We start from the raw sequence: 13,189 nt of genomic DNA, 5'->3' as shown, positions 1-13,189 counted from the left end.
TCTACTTGGACACAAGCAAGGTAATCACTAAGCCATCTTCTGCGGCAGGGAATAATTTAAACCACAACTCTTCTGCTTCCAGATGCATCGGATAAAAGACATGAACGTGCAATAGGTGACATAGGCTGAGAAGGCCTGAATGTAAAATTGCTTGTGCATTAAATCACTGGGAAAACACTTCTTCAGCCTCACTCCAGCTATTGGAAAGAGGAGTTATGCTTTTGTGAACATAGGATCAATTGATACTGTGTCACCACGTCCTGCTCCTTACTTGCATAATGAGCTTTTCATACCTTTTATTTTGTTGTTCCTTGAAAACTTTTGAGCAGATTTTATTCCAGTTCTTATTCTGGCTGGTTCAGTATCTTCCATGGATGCCTAGTAACACGGGAGAACCCTTAGCAAGGCAGTGCTACTTAGCCAAGTGAAGTAAATAAACTTAAGGATTAAAACTTGACTGATGCAAATGCTTTATGCATCTTCTAACTGCAAGAAATTTAGAGAAACTTGCAAAACACAGATTCTAATAAATGTCACTTCATAGTCATAGCAGTCAAGTCCCAGTTTTAAAGGTGGGAAATGTAGCTTACAGCAGACTGCATTTTCTAGCTGTCACACCAAAACTGCAACTCCAAAGTCAGTTTGTGCCAAGAGAATCAGCTTTCCTGCTGGCTTTCTGACCAGGAGAACCAGCAAGCAAAGCTGATTTGAAAAACAGAATGAAACTCAGTCCATTTCCATTGTCTAAGTGGTTTAAGGGGGGGGTGGGGGGGGGGGGGCAAAGAACAAGAACATGACCAGAAGACCAAAACACCCTCATTTATGAAAGCTCTCCCCTAAGTAATGAATTTAGTCTAGTTATTCTATGATGTTATTAGTAAAACTGCTGAAGGCATTTCTACATAAAAATGAAAGTGCACACATGCCCAAGTATTCTCTTTTATGCTATTTTGGGGACATATTTCCCTAATGTCTTGCTTTCAAAAGCCTAGTATTTTCCAGTGCACTGAATAGATTGGCTCCATCTCTAGCTCGAACATCAAAAAGTAACCTCCACGTTCATCAATGAAAAGTGTCAACTGATTTTATTAACTGTATCCATTATAACACATAATATGACAGTGGGAATATTTTTCACTGTAAGATTTTTGAATGGAAGAAAAGTGCAGTTAGTCTGAGTTCCTTACATTCATTAGAAGCAAGACTATTGAAACCATCAACATTTACAATGACGCATAAGCAAACACCAGAATCAGTGCCAATAAATACACAGAGTACCAAAATAAATATTTACAGAATTAAAAATATAATAAACACTGATTAGTATATCCTTGTGAACTGCCAGGGAAGAAAGACATCTATTGCTATCAGTTAGGTTGTAAATATGTTAAGAATATAGTGATTCGAGGAGACACATACTCATCGAGGTTTGTAGAGGTGGAAAGGAGCAGAGTGTGTCTAACAGTCTGTTATAAAAACACCCCCCGGAGTGTTGTGAGCTTTCACTAAGAAAAGTTGGTGCACACAGACTCACCAGATTATTAGCAAACCGTTTAGATAAGAAGAGCGGGGAGCTCTGGCTTTACTCACTCATTATCTTGAATAGGTCATATGCTACCTTACTGGAGGTGGCCAACATAAAAAATACGAGGGAAAATTGTAATTAACAGTGATCTGTCAGCTGTAACACGTCTTACAGAAACAGGTTAAGTGAATTCTAACAGGACACATCTGTCCCTTTCAGCACCTAGGAAACCCCCGAGAGCATCGGCTTGTCAGATGCAGCATGGAACAGTCCCTGCTACATTTTCCTCAGGCATACCATGATATTTAAGCAGAGTTGGGTTGTGATAAAAGACTGAAGCCATGCTGTGTTTTCTGGACTTACTGAATCTGTATTTTCCACCAACCACATTCATACCTCAACACCACTTCAATGGGGCCACAAGCCTCAACACTAGAGCTTTTCTGAGATGGACTCTGCTGACAAACACGGCAAGGAAATTGAGATGGGGCCAAATTATGGGATCTTCACTCAATAACAACTGACACCACTAACAGATCCACTGATTTCAGAGGGAATACTGGTAGACCCGAGATACGTCCAGCTGTTGCAATCTGTCCCATGGCAGGGGATTTACTTCAATTTTACACAAGGGCAACAGCTTTAGTCTTTGTCCCTCTTTTGAAAAGCAGGATAACATGGCTTTTATCAAGCTACGTGCTGCAGAAAGTTACTTGCACTCTACGTAGGACTCGGTGGTGCTGCTGCACAGCGTGTCTTACGCTCCCTCCCCGCTTGCCCTTGGGCTGCAAGGGTGCAGCCAGCGCTTACCACCCTGCCAAGGGCTTGGGTTTTCGCATCCCCCTGGCAAAAGGAGGATGGAAGAGCAGTGAAATGCCACAGGTCAGCGCTGGGCTGGAGGGGATTTGTGGAAGTGTCTGTGCTAAAACTGCCTTCGGAGGAAAAGGCACTGCTCAGGTGTTGATGAGAGCAGTCACACGGTGGTCCACCAGCAGGAGAACTGGCTTCAGCACGCCCAGGCTTACACAGTCTGGCTCCTAACTCAGCGTAACACAGCAATCCAAGCATCAAGACAAGAAAAAAAGGAGCCAGAATTTATAGGCATATGTTTAACTCTCTTTTTCCACAAGGACCAGAGCTCTCATCCCATCTCCCAGCCGCCCTGGCAACCCTCCCGCCCCAGCACAGCACCACCACCCTGGCTTCTCCCGCTGCCACCCAACCTGGCAGAGACCCCCCCCACGGTGACACCCCGCTCCCCTCTCCTGGGACCACACGGCAGGGTCACACAGCAAATTCTCCTGGTGACAGTGCTGTGCTCCCCCAGTCCGCCAGGTGCAGGTGACTCGGGGCAGACCTTCCCCTTTGCTGCCATTAACCAAGAAACATCACCAGTTGTGTAGCTTTACATTTTAAGCTCAGGCTTAATTCAAAGCAGATGTAGCCAATTTTCTTTTATGAGTACATTATGTTCAAAGCTTCCAATGCATCTGCATAAAAAGCCCATGGAAGCAACCTGATACTGAAATAGCAACTGTTTTGATGCAATGTCATCCAAAAGAATAAAAATCTGTTAAAGAGCTTACAATTCAGTCCCTACATACCATTCTCCCTAAAAACAGATTTAAAATGTGGCTGTGTAATAATTAAAGGGAGGCATCGCTAGTTACCATATCAAAAAACATGAACAACAACATGATAAGCAGGGGTTTTAGCGCTCTGGAAAGCATCTGGTCCTGGTTTTGCCATCACAAGTTAAATTAAGGAAGGCAGTGATTGTGTTAGCTGTAATTTAAACACACTGAGCACTGGAGTTATGTGCAGGAGTGGCTGCTTGTTAAGATGGAAAAACAATGGAAAGACATGTTTTGCATTCAGATCAGTGAAAACACTACTACAGTAATACAAAAGACTGCACAATCACCTGAATAATATTCATCTTTTAAAAAAGGGAAGACTTATTTAAGAAACACTTCCTATTTCCTTATGATAAAGAGATTAAGGACCTTTGCCAGTTCTTACTGGAGTCAGTGGAAGCTTTGCCACAGCAGAACTGGACCTTGGAAAGAGATTGTCGTGTTGGCAAATGCCAGTTTTCTAACTTTGTGGCCATAGCTGGATTAACTTCTATTGCAGAGCATTGCTTGGACGGGATGTTAAAGTAGGGAAAGCAATCCCTTGCTACATGAAGCCTTTCAGCCTAGCAGGTTAAACTCCTTGCCCTGTGACGTACATAACCTTTTCCTCTCTCCACTACAACTTTGGTTCCATTTATTTAAATATGTATGGAAAGGAAAAAGAAAAGCAGTTCTTACCAAAGAGAAACAAAATCTGGGCAGAGCCTCCATAACAAACAGCTTCTGGGCTTTCCTACAAAAGTGACATGCTTCCCTGCTAGATTTGCTGAATTGTCCACAACAGGAAAGTGGAGGGATATAGTCCACTCTACGCAAAATACCACTCAACATCCTCACCCACGTGTATGAGATCACACAGCAGAAATCTCCATTTTAAGTACCCCTGCCACTTGTTCTGAAGGTGAATTAATTTTTTCAAGACCAAGAAGTAGGAGCAAAGACCTCCTGAAGAACGCACTGGCAGCAGCTCCCCTTTTCTAGTGCTGGAAGGCTAGATCAAAAATCTGTTTCCCAAGCAACTGCAGCATGGCTGAGAGGGAATGAGAGACATTGAGGGGAAAAAAAAAAAAAGGGTCCCAGGCAATAGTACTCACTGTTTTGGATGAAGAAGCCCTCTAAGGCAAGAGGAGCTTTAACAACCTGCTTCTGCAGGAATAAAAGCCCCCAGGATGTGGCTCGAACGGTTATAGCTCTTATTCCTTTGCACATGAGAAGTTCTTCCATTTCTCTCTACATGAAATGGACCTAGGAAACACCAAATTGATGCTGACTGTTCCTAGCTGAGATGCTCACAAGGAAGACAAGATGTGAACTAATGATAAGCTAAAAAATTGTTGCAATTTGAATTAAAAATAACCTGTCCCCTGAACACAAACAGAAAGACAGGCTCAAATACCTCCTGCTCACAGTAAACAGCATGTGGACTCATGGCAAGGGAAGCCTATCATCCCATCCCTCCCATCCCTCAATGGAAGGGAGGGATGTTCAGCGGGACCAGTCCCAGGCCACTGAAGACAACTGACAGTGTATTCTCATCATTGAATCTCAGAAGAGTCAGTTGTGCAATTCTGCTCGGACACGTGGGGTTATGTCATCGTAATGAAAACATAAACAAAGCAAAAGCAAAAAAAAGAAAAAAAAAAAGGAAAAGCCCCCAAAAAACAAAAAAAACCAACCCTGCAGAAGCTGTCACGTGTAAACTCTGCCAAGACTCATTTCTGCAGCATCTCTGAGTCGGCGTCAATTTGTTTTTCCAAGACAGAAGCCTCAGCTTTTCATATCAATAACTATGAAAATACATTTTCAGGCCACCTTGCTTAGAGTCCCCCATTGTGACTGTTAGATAACCATCTGCCTTGTAAGTGGCTATTGTTACTGTGAACTGTCTCTTTCATACCATTATCTTGCTGAAAAGCCTTTTCTGAAAGTAGTCCATTAGAGCAGGGAAAAAAAACCTCTGAGCATGGCCATGTAGCAGAATCAATGGCTCCCTTTGATCCGCAAGCTCAGTCAGTACTACAAATTTAAGAAACAAGGTTTTGCTTTGCTAAGCAAAGCCTGTTAATTTGGCTCATCTGCACTTACAGCATCTTACTGAAAATGCCATCTGTATCAGACATTTTGAAGACTTTGGTGCAATATTCGCTTAGCTTAGATAAATAATTTAGTAAGATTCATTAAAAAATAATCAGTGAATTAATTTTCATAGTGTACATCTATGCATGTAATTTTTAAAATTCAGTCCTCTACTACCCTGAATGGCGGTGAGGATATTCACAGTCGATGAAGAAAATGCTGGTGATTGATGGAATAAGACTGAACATAGATTTTTCTTATTCAAGTCATGGAATTTCTTCTGAAATCTACTATGTGTGTTTGAGTCCTATTACTCACCCTTTATGTCTGTTGCAGGCCACACATATAGTACAGGAAACTTAACTCCTATCATGACAAAAGAAGTCCACAGAAACATCATTTCATGCTACCGAAAGGAAATCTTTTGTGCTGATATATAGGACAGGAATGCATACCACTGAAATCACTGTAGATAGCTATAAAACACTACACAATATATAGAAATATACTAAGAACATACAAAATTTACCAGTAGTGACCTGAAAGTGCAAAGAGTACATATAACTAAATGCCAAGTCCTGATCTCTAAAATCCTTTATGAATGACATACAAGCTGATAATTACAAAGCATCATTCAGACCACAAAATAACAAATAAACAAATAAAGAGAAGTATTCTTTAAGAAAATCAAAACGACGACAGCATTGGGAATGTTATCTTTGGGACTCAGAACACCATTTCTACCTTGACACCTACCAAAGCCAAGGAAAATATATGCTTGAATAGGGTAACATAAATAAGAATGCAAACCACCACAGAATGCCTCAGGACTATTACGTCTTTATGTCTCAGCCTTTAAATCCAGCAAGCCATTAACTATTTGTTCTTAGGCATCTCACAGTATTTTACAGGGGATCTTTCAGGAGTTAAATATAGGTCTAAAGAAAGCCTTTGAACCTCCTCCCAATGATTGTTTTTAGGCATTGTGTGGAGTTATACAAATATATTTCTACGAAAATTGAAAGCCCCCCTAGTAAATATTAAATTTTCTATTATCTTTCGAAATAAAAAACATAGATGGCTTAAGGACAGAAGTGAGTTTTATAAATACAAAGTTAATTTGAGCATTAAACTGTATGTTTACTCTCACACAACCATTACCCTGAATCAACGTCAGTATGTCGCAATGATTCAAAATACTGACACCCTACTACAAGCTACTTTCCCACTTTCCTTTTAAGGATATGATTGTCCTTAAAATATGCACACAGCAAGCAGCCAAAAGAACCGCCAAGAGATTTGCAAAACGTACTTACACTGGGTATGCGATAGAAAGCTCGAGAGAGCGACCGGGGAGCACCTGGCCTCGGCAGGCAGCGCGGCCGCCCTCCCACCCCACGCTCGGCTGCCAGCCCGGGGCTCCCCGCTCCGCACCAGGGGTTAGCACCGAGGAGGAAGCCGCCCGCCAGCATGCAGAGGACGGAGGAAAAACGGGGCAGAAAACAAAGGAGAGAGAGAAAAATGATGGGAAGCCAAAGCATTTTAATGATGATTCGTGTTAGTCATTACGGGAGAGGGAGCTAGTCTAGTGTCGCTCTATTGGTTTCTCAATACAGACATGCCACAATGCAAACAAAACGCAACGATGAATAATTTGCCACACACAAGTCCTGTTGAGATGGTAACTGCTATCTTCTAGTGGTTTTAAAGATGCACCACTCCTACTACCTGTACTCGGTGCTTCCAGTTTTTATGGCACTACCCCAAGCTCACCACATCCTCCCTCCCTCTCAACTTCCAGTACCCTACAGAATCTCTCTGCACAATTCGTCCTTACAACGAAATGGGGAAATTATGATTTTTCTGCAGAGTTGTCATGCAAGGAAAGATGCGTCCCTTACAGTCAAATGAAAACAAAAGAACAGAAAAAGGAATGTTAGGTTTAGGGCTGAGGACCAGGATAATACTCTATGTTCTGTACATTCATCCTTTTGAGGGTATTTCAGCTTTAACTTTCTAAAACGCACAAGCAGAGTCAGGCCAAATGCAAATCCCTTTCTCAGGCAAAGGAAATCACCGCCGGCGTGTCTGGGGACAGATCTACAGCATATCCCCGCAGCCTGCGTGTGGGAGCGCGCACGCCTGGCTGCGTTCACGTGAGTGTGAGTGTGCACGGGTGTGCGCCTTCGCCCAGGTGCATGTACCCAAGGAGGAGGTGCGTTCCGACTACACATGCATATGTACAACACGTCTGTGTGAGTAGGCATGTAGAAAACCACACACATATACACTAGAAAGAAAACATAAAATAATCTTCTTTGAAGTGCATTAAGGTTCTTACTCAAACCATGAAAACAGGGACTGATCAGGAAAACTAACTTTCTCCCTATTCACTGGGGCACTGCAGTTCAGTATTAAATCCTGCAGTAATTTCAGAACTAGATGCCAATTTTACCCTTGTGACTATAAGGTCATTTCCCCAGTGAACCACACATATACATATATACAATTCTTATTATGGTATTTCCTGGCTTTTTATGGTTTATCTATAACCTTAATATCCTTCAAATGTATATTCTGTATATTTATTTTCCTTTTTTTCTTTCAATTTAAGAGACAATAAAACCAACTGCTATGTAAGATCAGACTCATTAGCTTCAATGATGTGAATTTAGGATTCTCTGCGTAATATAGACATGTATATTTTTAAAATGTATATTATTTTTCAGATACACTGGAGCATATATTTTATATTAACTGTGGTCTGATGATTAAATACTTATATCAAAATATTTTGTAAATACATAACATTTACCTTTAGACTTCAGTGATTTTTGCAGCTTTTTCAGTGTATCATAAAAATATGTCCTCAGGCACATTAAAAACCTTTTAAATTTCTTTGAAATGTTGTCAATGCCCATGTACAGTAGCCACTACTCAAAAACGTCCTGGCCATTAATACATTTCTCATAAGATCCAAGCTCGTCAGACCATTTTATGTACCACTAGCTTACCATATTTCTTTTCTCTCTTAAAGTAAAATTATTCTGACATTATTAAGAATGAAAATAAAAAGCAACGAGAACCCAAACTTTCTTTAAATAGTCAAAAACTAATTTTATATATTTTAAAAAATAATAATTAAAAAACACGTTTCTTTCCTGGGTTCCTTCTCTGTAAGGTTTAAGCCCAGAGCAACTTTGTCTAAACCCCTGAAAATAGAGGTCTGCAGTGGCGATGCTGTCAGAACCTCAGCTCTGACCCAAGGAATGTGCCACTGGAATAAAATCAGCACTTCAGACTTACTTATCTGGGGATGCAGGAGCCCATACAAAACAGAGTTTTGCTCTAATTTAAGGTACTTACACAAAGTTCTATCATTTTAGAACTGTAAAATTATCTACCTATAAAAACTAACTCTTGCTTAAACTCTAGATAATACAGACAGGTGATTTTTTTTTTTTTAATATAAAAAATCTGTAGCATTGAGTAAATCTGCTAAAATATGTATATATTTACACATAACGAGCAAGTTACTGTATAAATGCGAACAGTGTGTATGTATTGGCATTTAGTAAAATGTTTCCCTGAACCTGATTGTATGCGTTATTGGACAAGTAAGTATTGATGTAAACATCTGAACCTATGTCAGGTGTCTCTGTTACCCATTTACATTAGACCAGATCAAAAACAACCAGACAGACAGACAAACAAAATATGTTTTCCTGTTAGACAAGTCCACCTAACTCCTTAGTTAGCTACTGCACACAAGTCAATTAAGTCTGCTGTCGAGCAGTGCTCTCGTTCCTACAGCAGGTAAAATACCTGTTAGGTTGGTTGTTTTTTGCTTGGCATTTTTTCCAACATCTTGTAGAGCAAAAACCATTTTCGGAGCCAGGCACCCACCTTCCACTCCTCCCCCAGAAATGATTAAAAGATAAGTGTACTGGAGAACCTCTCGTGTTGCTCCTTTTGTAACTCTGTTCCCTTGAAGAACTCATGGCACTGCTTTGCATGAGGAAGGATGCTCATTTAGGTTCGTAATCCAAGTCCTGCTTCCAAAAAGGCATGTAAAAATGAACCTCCCCAGTGTTTAGTGCTGCAGAAAAAAGATACAAATGTAAAAAAAAGTGCTCGAAAAGAAGTCGACCTTTTATATTCAGCCATACAGTCTAGTAAGAAGGGATTCAGAAGTGCAGGCCCATGGAGTACAGTGAAGTAAGCCTTTTAGGTGCCTTTCTTCAGGTGATGCAAAACTAATTCAATATCTGTGGTCTCCTACGCAGACTTTCACACACTGACCTTGCTGTCCGTCTTTGTCTCCACCTCTTATTCAACTACTTTTTGGCACTGTCCTGGTATGTGGCAGCTTTCACTGTTGTCCCTGCTAAGCCCCTGTTACTGACCCGGCGTACCAGTACTTTGGAGACAGGGATTTTTGTTCTGTGCATCTCGCTTTTGGCCAGGTGATGGTGTGCGACGTGATGGCTGTTACTGGCGTCTGCTCCATGGCTGGCGGGATGCGATGAAAGGTGTTTAATGCTGATGGGGATCTTGGAGTCCTTCACTGTGCTTGAGGGCGTTTTCAGTGAGCACGTGGTCGTTATTGGAGACACGGGCTTGGAACGTGGCATGCAGGTGACCTCTTCGCCCGCAGGCCCTGCTGGTGGGTTCTCATCCGGCTCGGTGTAGAGGTCATAGAGAGCATCCCCACTGTAGCTGTCCCTGGGAATGGTCTCCTTCTGGATGCTTGCGGAACCATCTTCCTCGGGACCAGGCGTGGTGGAATCCCAGTAGCCCTCGTCGCTGTTTGGGACACCTTCGTGCTGCTCCTTCTCCCTGCCCTTCTGCTCCTCTTTGTGGTTGAGGTGAACGGGGATCTGGTGGAGGCCACCACGTTTCACCGCCACCCTGTTCTGGGGCCCCTCGATACCTCGGTTCTCCTTCAACCCCTCAGGCTTCTTTGTCCCTCCTCCACCTCCACCTCCTCCTTCTGTCTGGGTCTCCTCTGTCTGCGACAGCATATCCCAGAACTCCTGCAGGTAGGTGTCATCCACCTGGTCCGGGCTGGCCATCTCCTCCCCTCCTCCCTGGTAGGCCACCATGGTGGGGTGCTTCTTGGAGGCACCCAGCTTGCCAGCCCCGGGGGTGCTCTTCTCGCAGCCGCCACTCCCGCTGCCCACATCCTCCTCATGGTCCGCAATAATATCTCCGCAGCCTGTAAGAGAGTCAAAGCTTTTCAGTGAAGTCACGTCAGCAAACATCAAACAAATACGATCAATCGATTGCTCTGAGGGTGGATCAACAGAGGAAGGGTCAGGGGCGGCTGCCGTCTCTTGACCGCTATCACAGTGAGGTTCAACAAGGGGGATAGTCGTTATTGGAATGTCACCTGTTATGGCCGCATCCTTCGCAGTCCCAACCTCTCCGGCGCCCGGGTCCGGTGGCTCGCGGCAGAGCTCCTCGGGTCGCCTTCCAGCAGCAGCAGCAGCAGCAGCAGCAGCGGCGGCGGCGGCAGTGGCGGCAGCAGCAGTAGGGTCGTCCCCGGGGGGGGGGCCCGCTGTCCCGTGGCTCCCCACCGCCCGCTTCGGGCTCCTGGGCCGAGGCGTGGGCCTCGCCGCCGCGCTTCTCCCGCGGCGGTTCCAGCCCGACGTCTCCCGCGCTGTTGGGGGTTTCAGACAAAGGTTTTGGCATCTCCTCTTTGATGCACTCCAGGCTGGCGGTCAAAGACCCCGGCATGATAAGGCCGGACCGGATCTCCGAGGTTTCCCCCCTCTCCTCCTTGCCGTATTTGTCCTTTTTATGCCACCGCATGCTGCTGAAGATCCCTTTCAGCCCCTTCTTTTGTCTGCCGCCAGCCCGCTGATCCGCGCTCTCCGCCTTGCCGTTCTCCGGCCTGCCGTTCTTCCTCAGCAGGGAGAAGAAGCTGTGCGACTTGGCCACCGAGCTGCCGGGGGAGACGCCGAGGCTGCCGGCCGGCCGGCCCTGCGCCTCCTTGCTCTGCGCCTCGCCGCCGCCGCCGCCCGGTTCCTCCTTCTTGCTGCTCTCCAGCACGGCGTCGGCCAAGCCGTCGTGCGTCCGGCTCCGCACCATTCCCGCTTTGCTGGCGCCCTTCCCCTCCCCGCCTTTGCTCCTCACCCCGAAGATGCTCGGCATGGTGCCCCCGGATTTCCTCCTCTTGAACAGTTTGAAGGCGGTTTTGTTAATCCTCCCCGACGGCTGCTGCTCGGCGGCCGGAGGCTCGGCACAGTCGCAGTGCGAGTCCATCGCTGCCGCCGCCGCCGCCGCCGCGGCCTCCGCCGCCGCCGCCCGGGTGCCCGGTGCGATCCCTCACTGACAGCCCCGCCGCCGCCCGCCCGTCTCCATGGCAACCCCGGAGGGGCGGAGCGGGCCGGGGAGGGGAATAAGCCGCTTTTCCTCCGCCGCGGGCCTGCGCCCAGGCCGCCGCTCCCGCCCGCTCCGAACCGACCTGAGGCGCCGCGGCTCCGCCGGCAGCGCCCCTGCCTCCAGCCCTCCCCAGCCCGCCTTACATAACTTTAACCCCTTTCCTCCTGCCGCCGCTCCCGCCCGCCTGCCTCAGGGGGACGTGGAGGGGGGGGGGGGGCACACACACACACACACACACACACCCCCCGCCCCACACACACACACACCGTGAGGGGCGAGGGCCGCAGGGCCGCCCCGCCGCCTGACGGCACCTCTTCCTCCCGTCTCCCGCGCAAAGGCGGGCTCTCGGGTGGGCTGACAGGGCGCCGCGGGCCCGCACCCGGAGCTCGGCTGTTATTTACGGGAGCGTTCCGCACCGCTCCTGCGCCCTCCCGGCGCGGTCAGAGCACGGCGGGGCGGGGGGAGCGTGACTGAAACCGTGCGGTGTGAAATGGAGCGAAGCGCCAGCAGCGCCGAGAGAAAGCGGGGGGGGGACGACGGGGACAGGGACACAGTCTGCGGGTGACAATGCACCACGCGGCAGGGGACAGACGGGGGGGAAACACGGGACACCCAGACCCGGTCCGGGAGGTACACACCCCCGGCGGCGAAGGATTCTCTCCCACCTCACCAGAACGACTCGCCCCGTCCCCGTGTCCCTCTTTCTCCCCAGCGGCCGAGGCCACATGTCCCCCCCGGCCGGCGAGCGGAGGGGAGCAGTGGCAGAAGCTGGGGCGCAGCCCAGCCCTCGTTCCACTCGCCTCCCCTGCCGCGGAGGGGGAGCACGGCGGCAGCCCCCACGCAAGCCTTTTCCCAGACCCTGCGCCCACTGCACGCAGTCACGGCACCCGAGTCGTGCCCGTGGATGATGGCAGCAGCACAGCCACACATCGGGGGGGGGGGGGGGGGGCTGGTGGCACCCTCGTCACAAACCCCCTCACTGGCTCCAAATCTATCCCAAGACGCAAAGTAAATTAGGATAGAATAGAGCAGAGCGGAGCAGTTTAGTCGGAGGGAACCTACAACAGTCATCCAGTCCAACTGCCTGACCGCTTCAGGGCTGACCAAAAGTTACAGTGCATTATTGAGGGCATTGTCCAAATGCCTCTTAAACACTGGCGTGCACCTCTCTAGGAGGCCTGTTCCAGTGTTTGACCACCCTCTCGGTAAAGCAATGCTTCCTAATGTCCAGTCTAAACCTCCGGTAGCACAGCTTTGAACAGTCCTGTCCCTGGGTACCAGGGAGAAGAGACCAGCACCTCCCTCTCCACTTGCCCTCCTCGGGAAGCTGTGGAGAGCAACGAGGTCGCCCCTCAGCCTCCTCTTCTCCAAACTAGACAAACCTGGCCTAAGGAACCTGCCCTGAGCTCCAAACTCGCTAAACACCACCTCCACCTTGGCTCTGTCTTCAGGCTGGGTTATTTCAGTTTGGGGGACAGTGCTCTGCGCCAGGGCTGCAGAGCAGACCTGCTTTCAACCAGCGCTGTAATAATGCACGTGCCCTGGCAGCCTGACTCTGCTCTAC

General features: G+C 47.3%; 1 protein-coding gene across 1 annotated transcript; it reads right to left on the bottom strand.

Annotated features, from left to right (window-relative positions):
• Positions 1 to 1,062: 1,062 nt before the first annotated feature.
• On the bottom strand, positions 1,063 to 11,766 carry AMER2 (APC membrane recruitment protein 2). The gene is made up of 3 exons (XM_030043009.1): positions 10,776 to 11,766; positions 10,631 to 10,732; positions 1,063 to 10,456 (listed from the first exon to the last, which is right to left on the bottom strand). The coding sequence occupies exons 1-3, from the start codon at positions 11,503 to 11,505 to the stop codon at positions 9,576 to 9,578; spliced, it is 1,713 nt and encodes a 570-aa protein (XP_029898869.1). The 5' UTR covers positions 11,506 to 11,766; the 3' UTR covers positions 1,063 to 9,575.
• Positions 11,767 to 13,189: the final 1,423 nt, after the last annotated feature.

Source organism: Aquila chrysaetos, chromosome 19 (assembly GCF_900496995.4).
Source record: "Aquila chrysaetos chrysaetos chromosome 19, bAquChr1.4, whole genome shotgun sequence".
NCBI classification, from domain to species: Eukaryota; Metazoa; Chordata; class Aves; order Accipitriformes; family Accipitridae; genus Aquila; species Aquila chrysaetos.
This window is presented reverse-complemented; position numbering and strand designations above follow the sequence as displayed.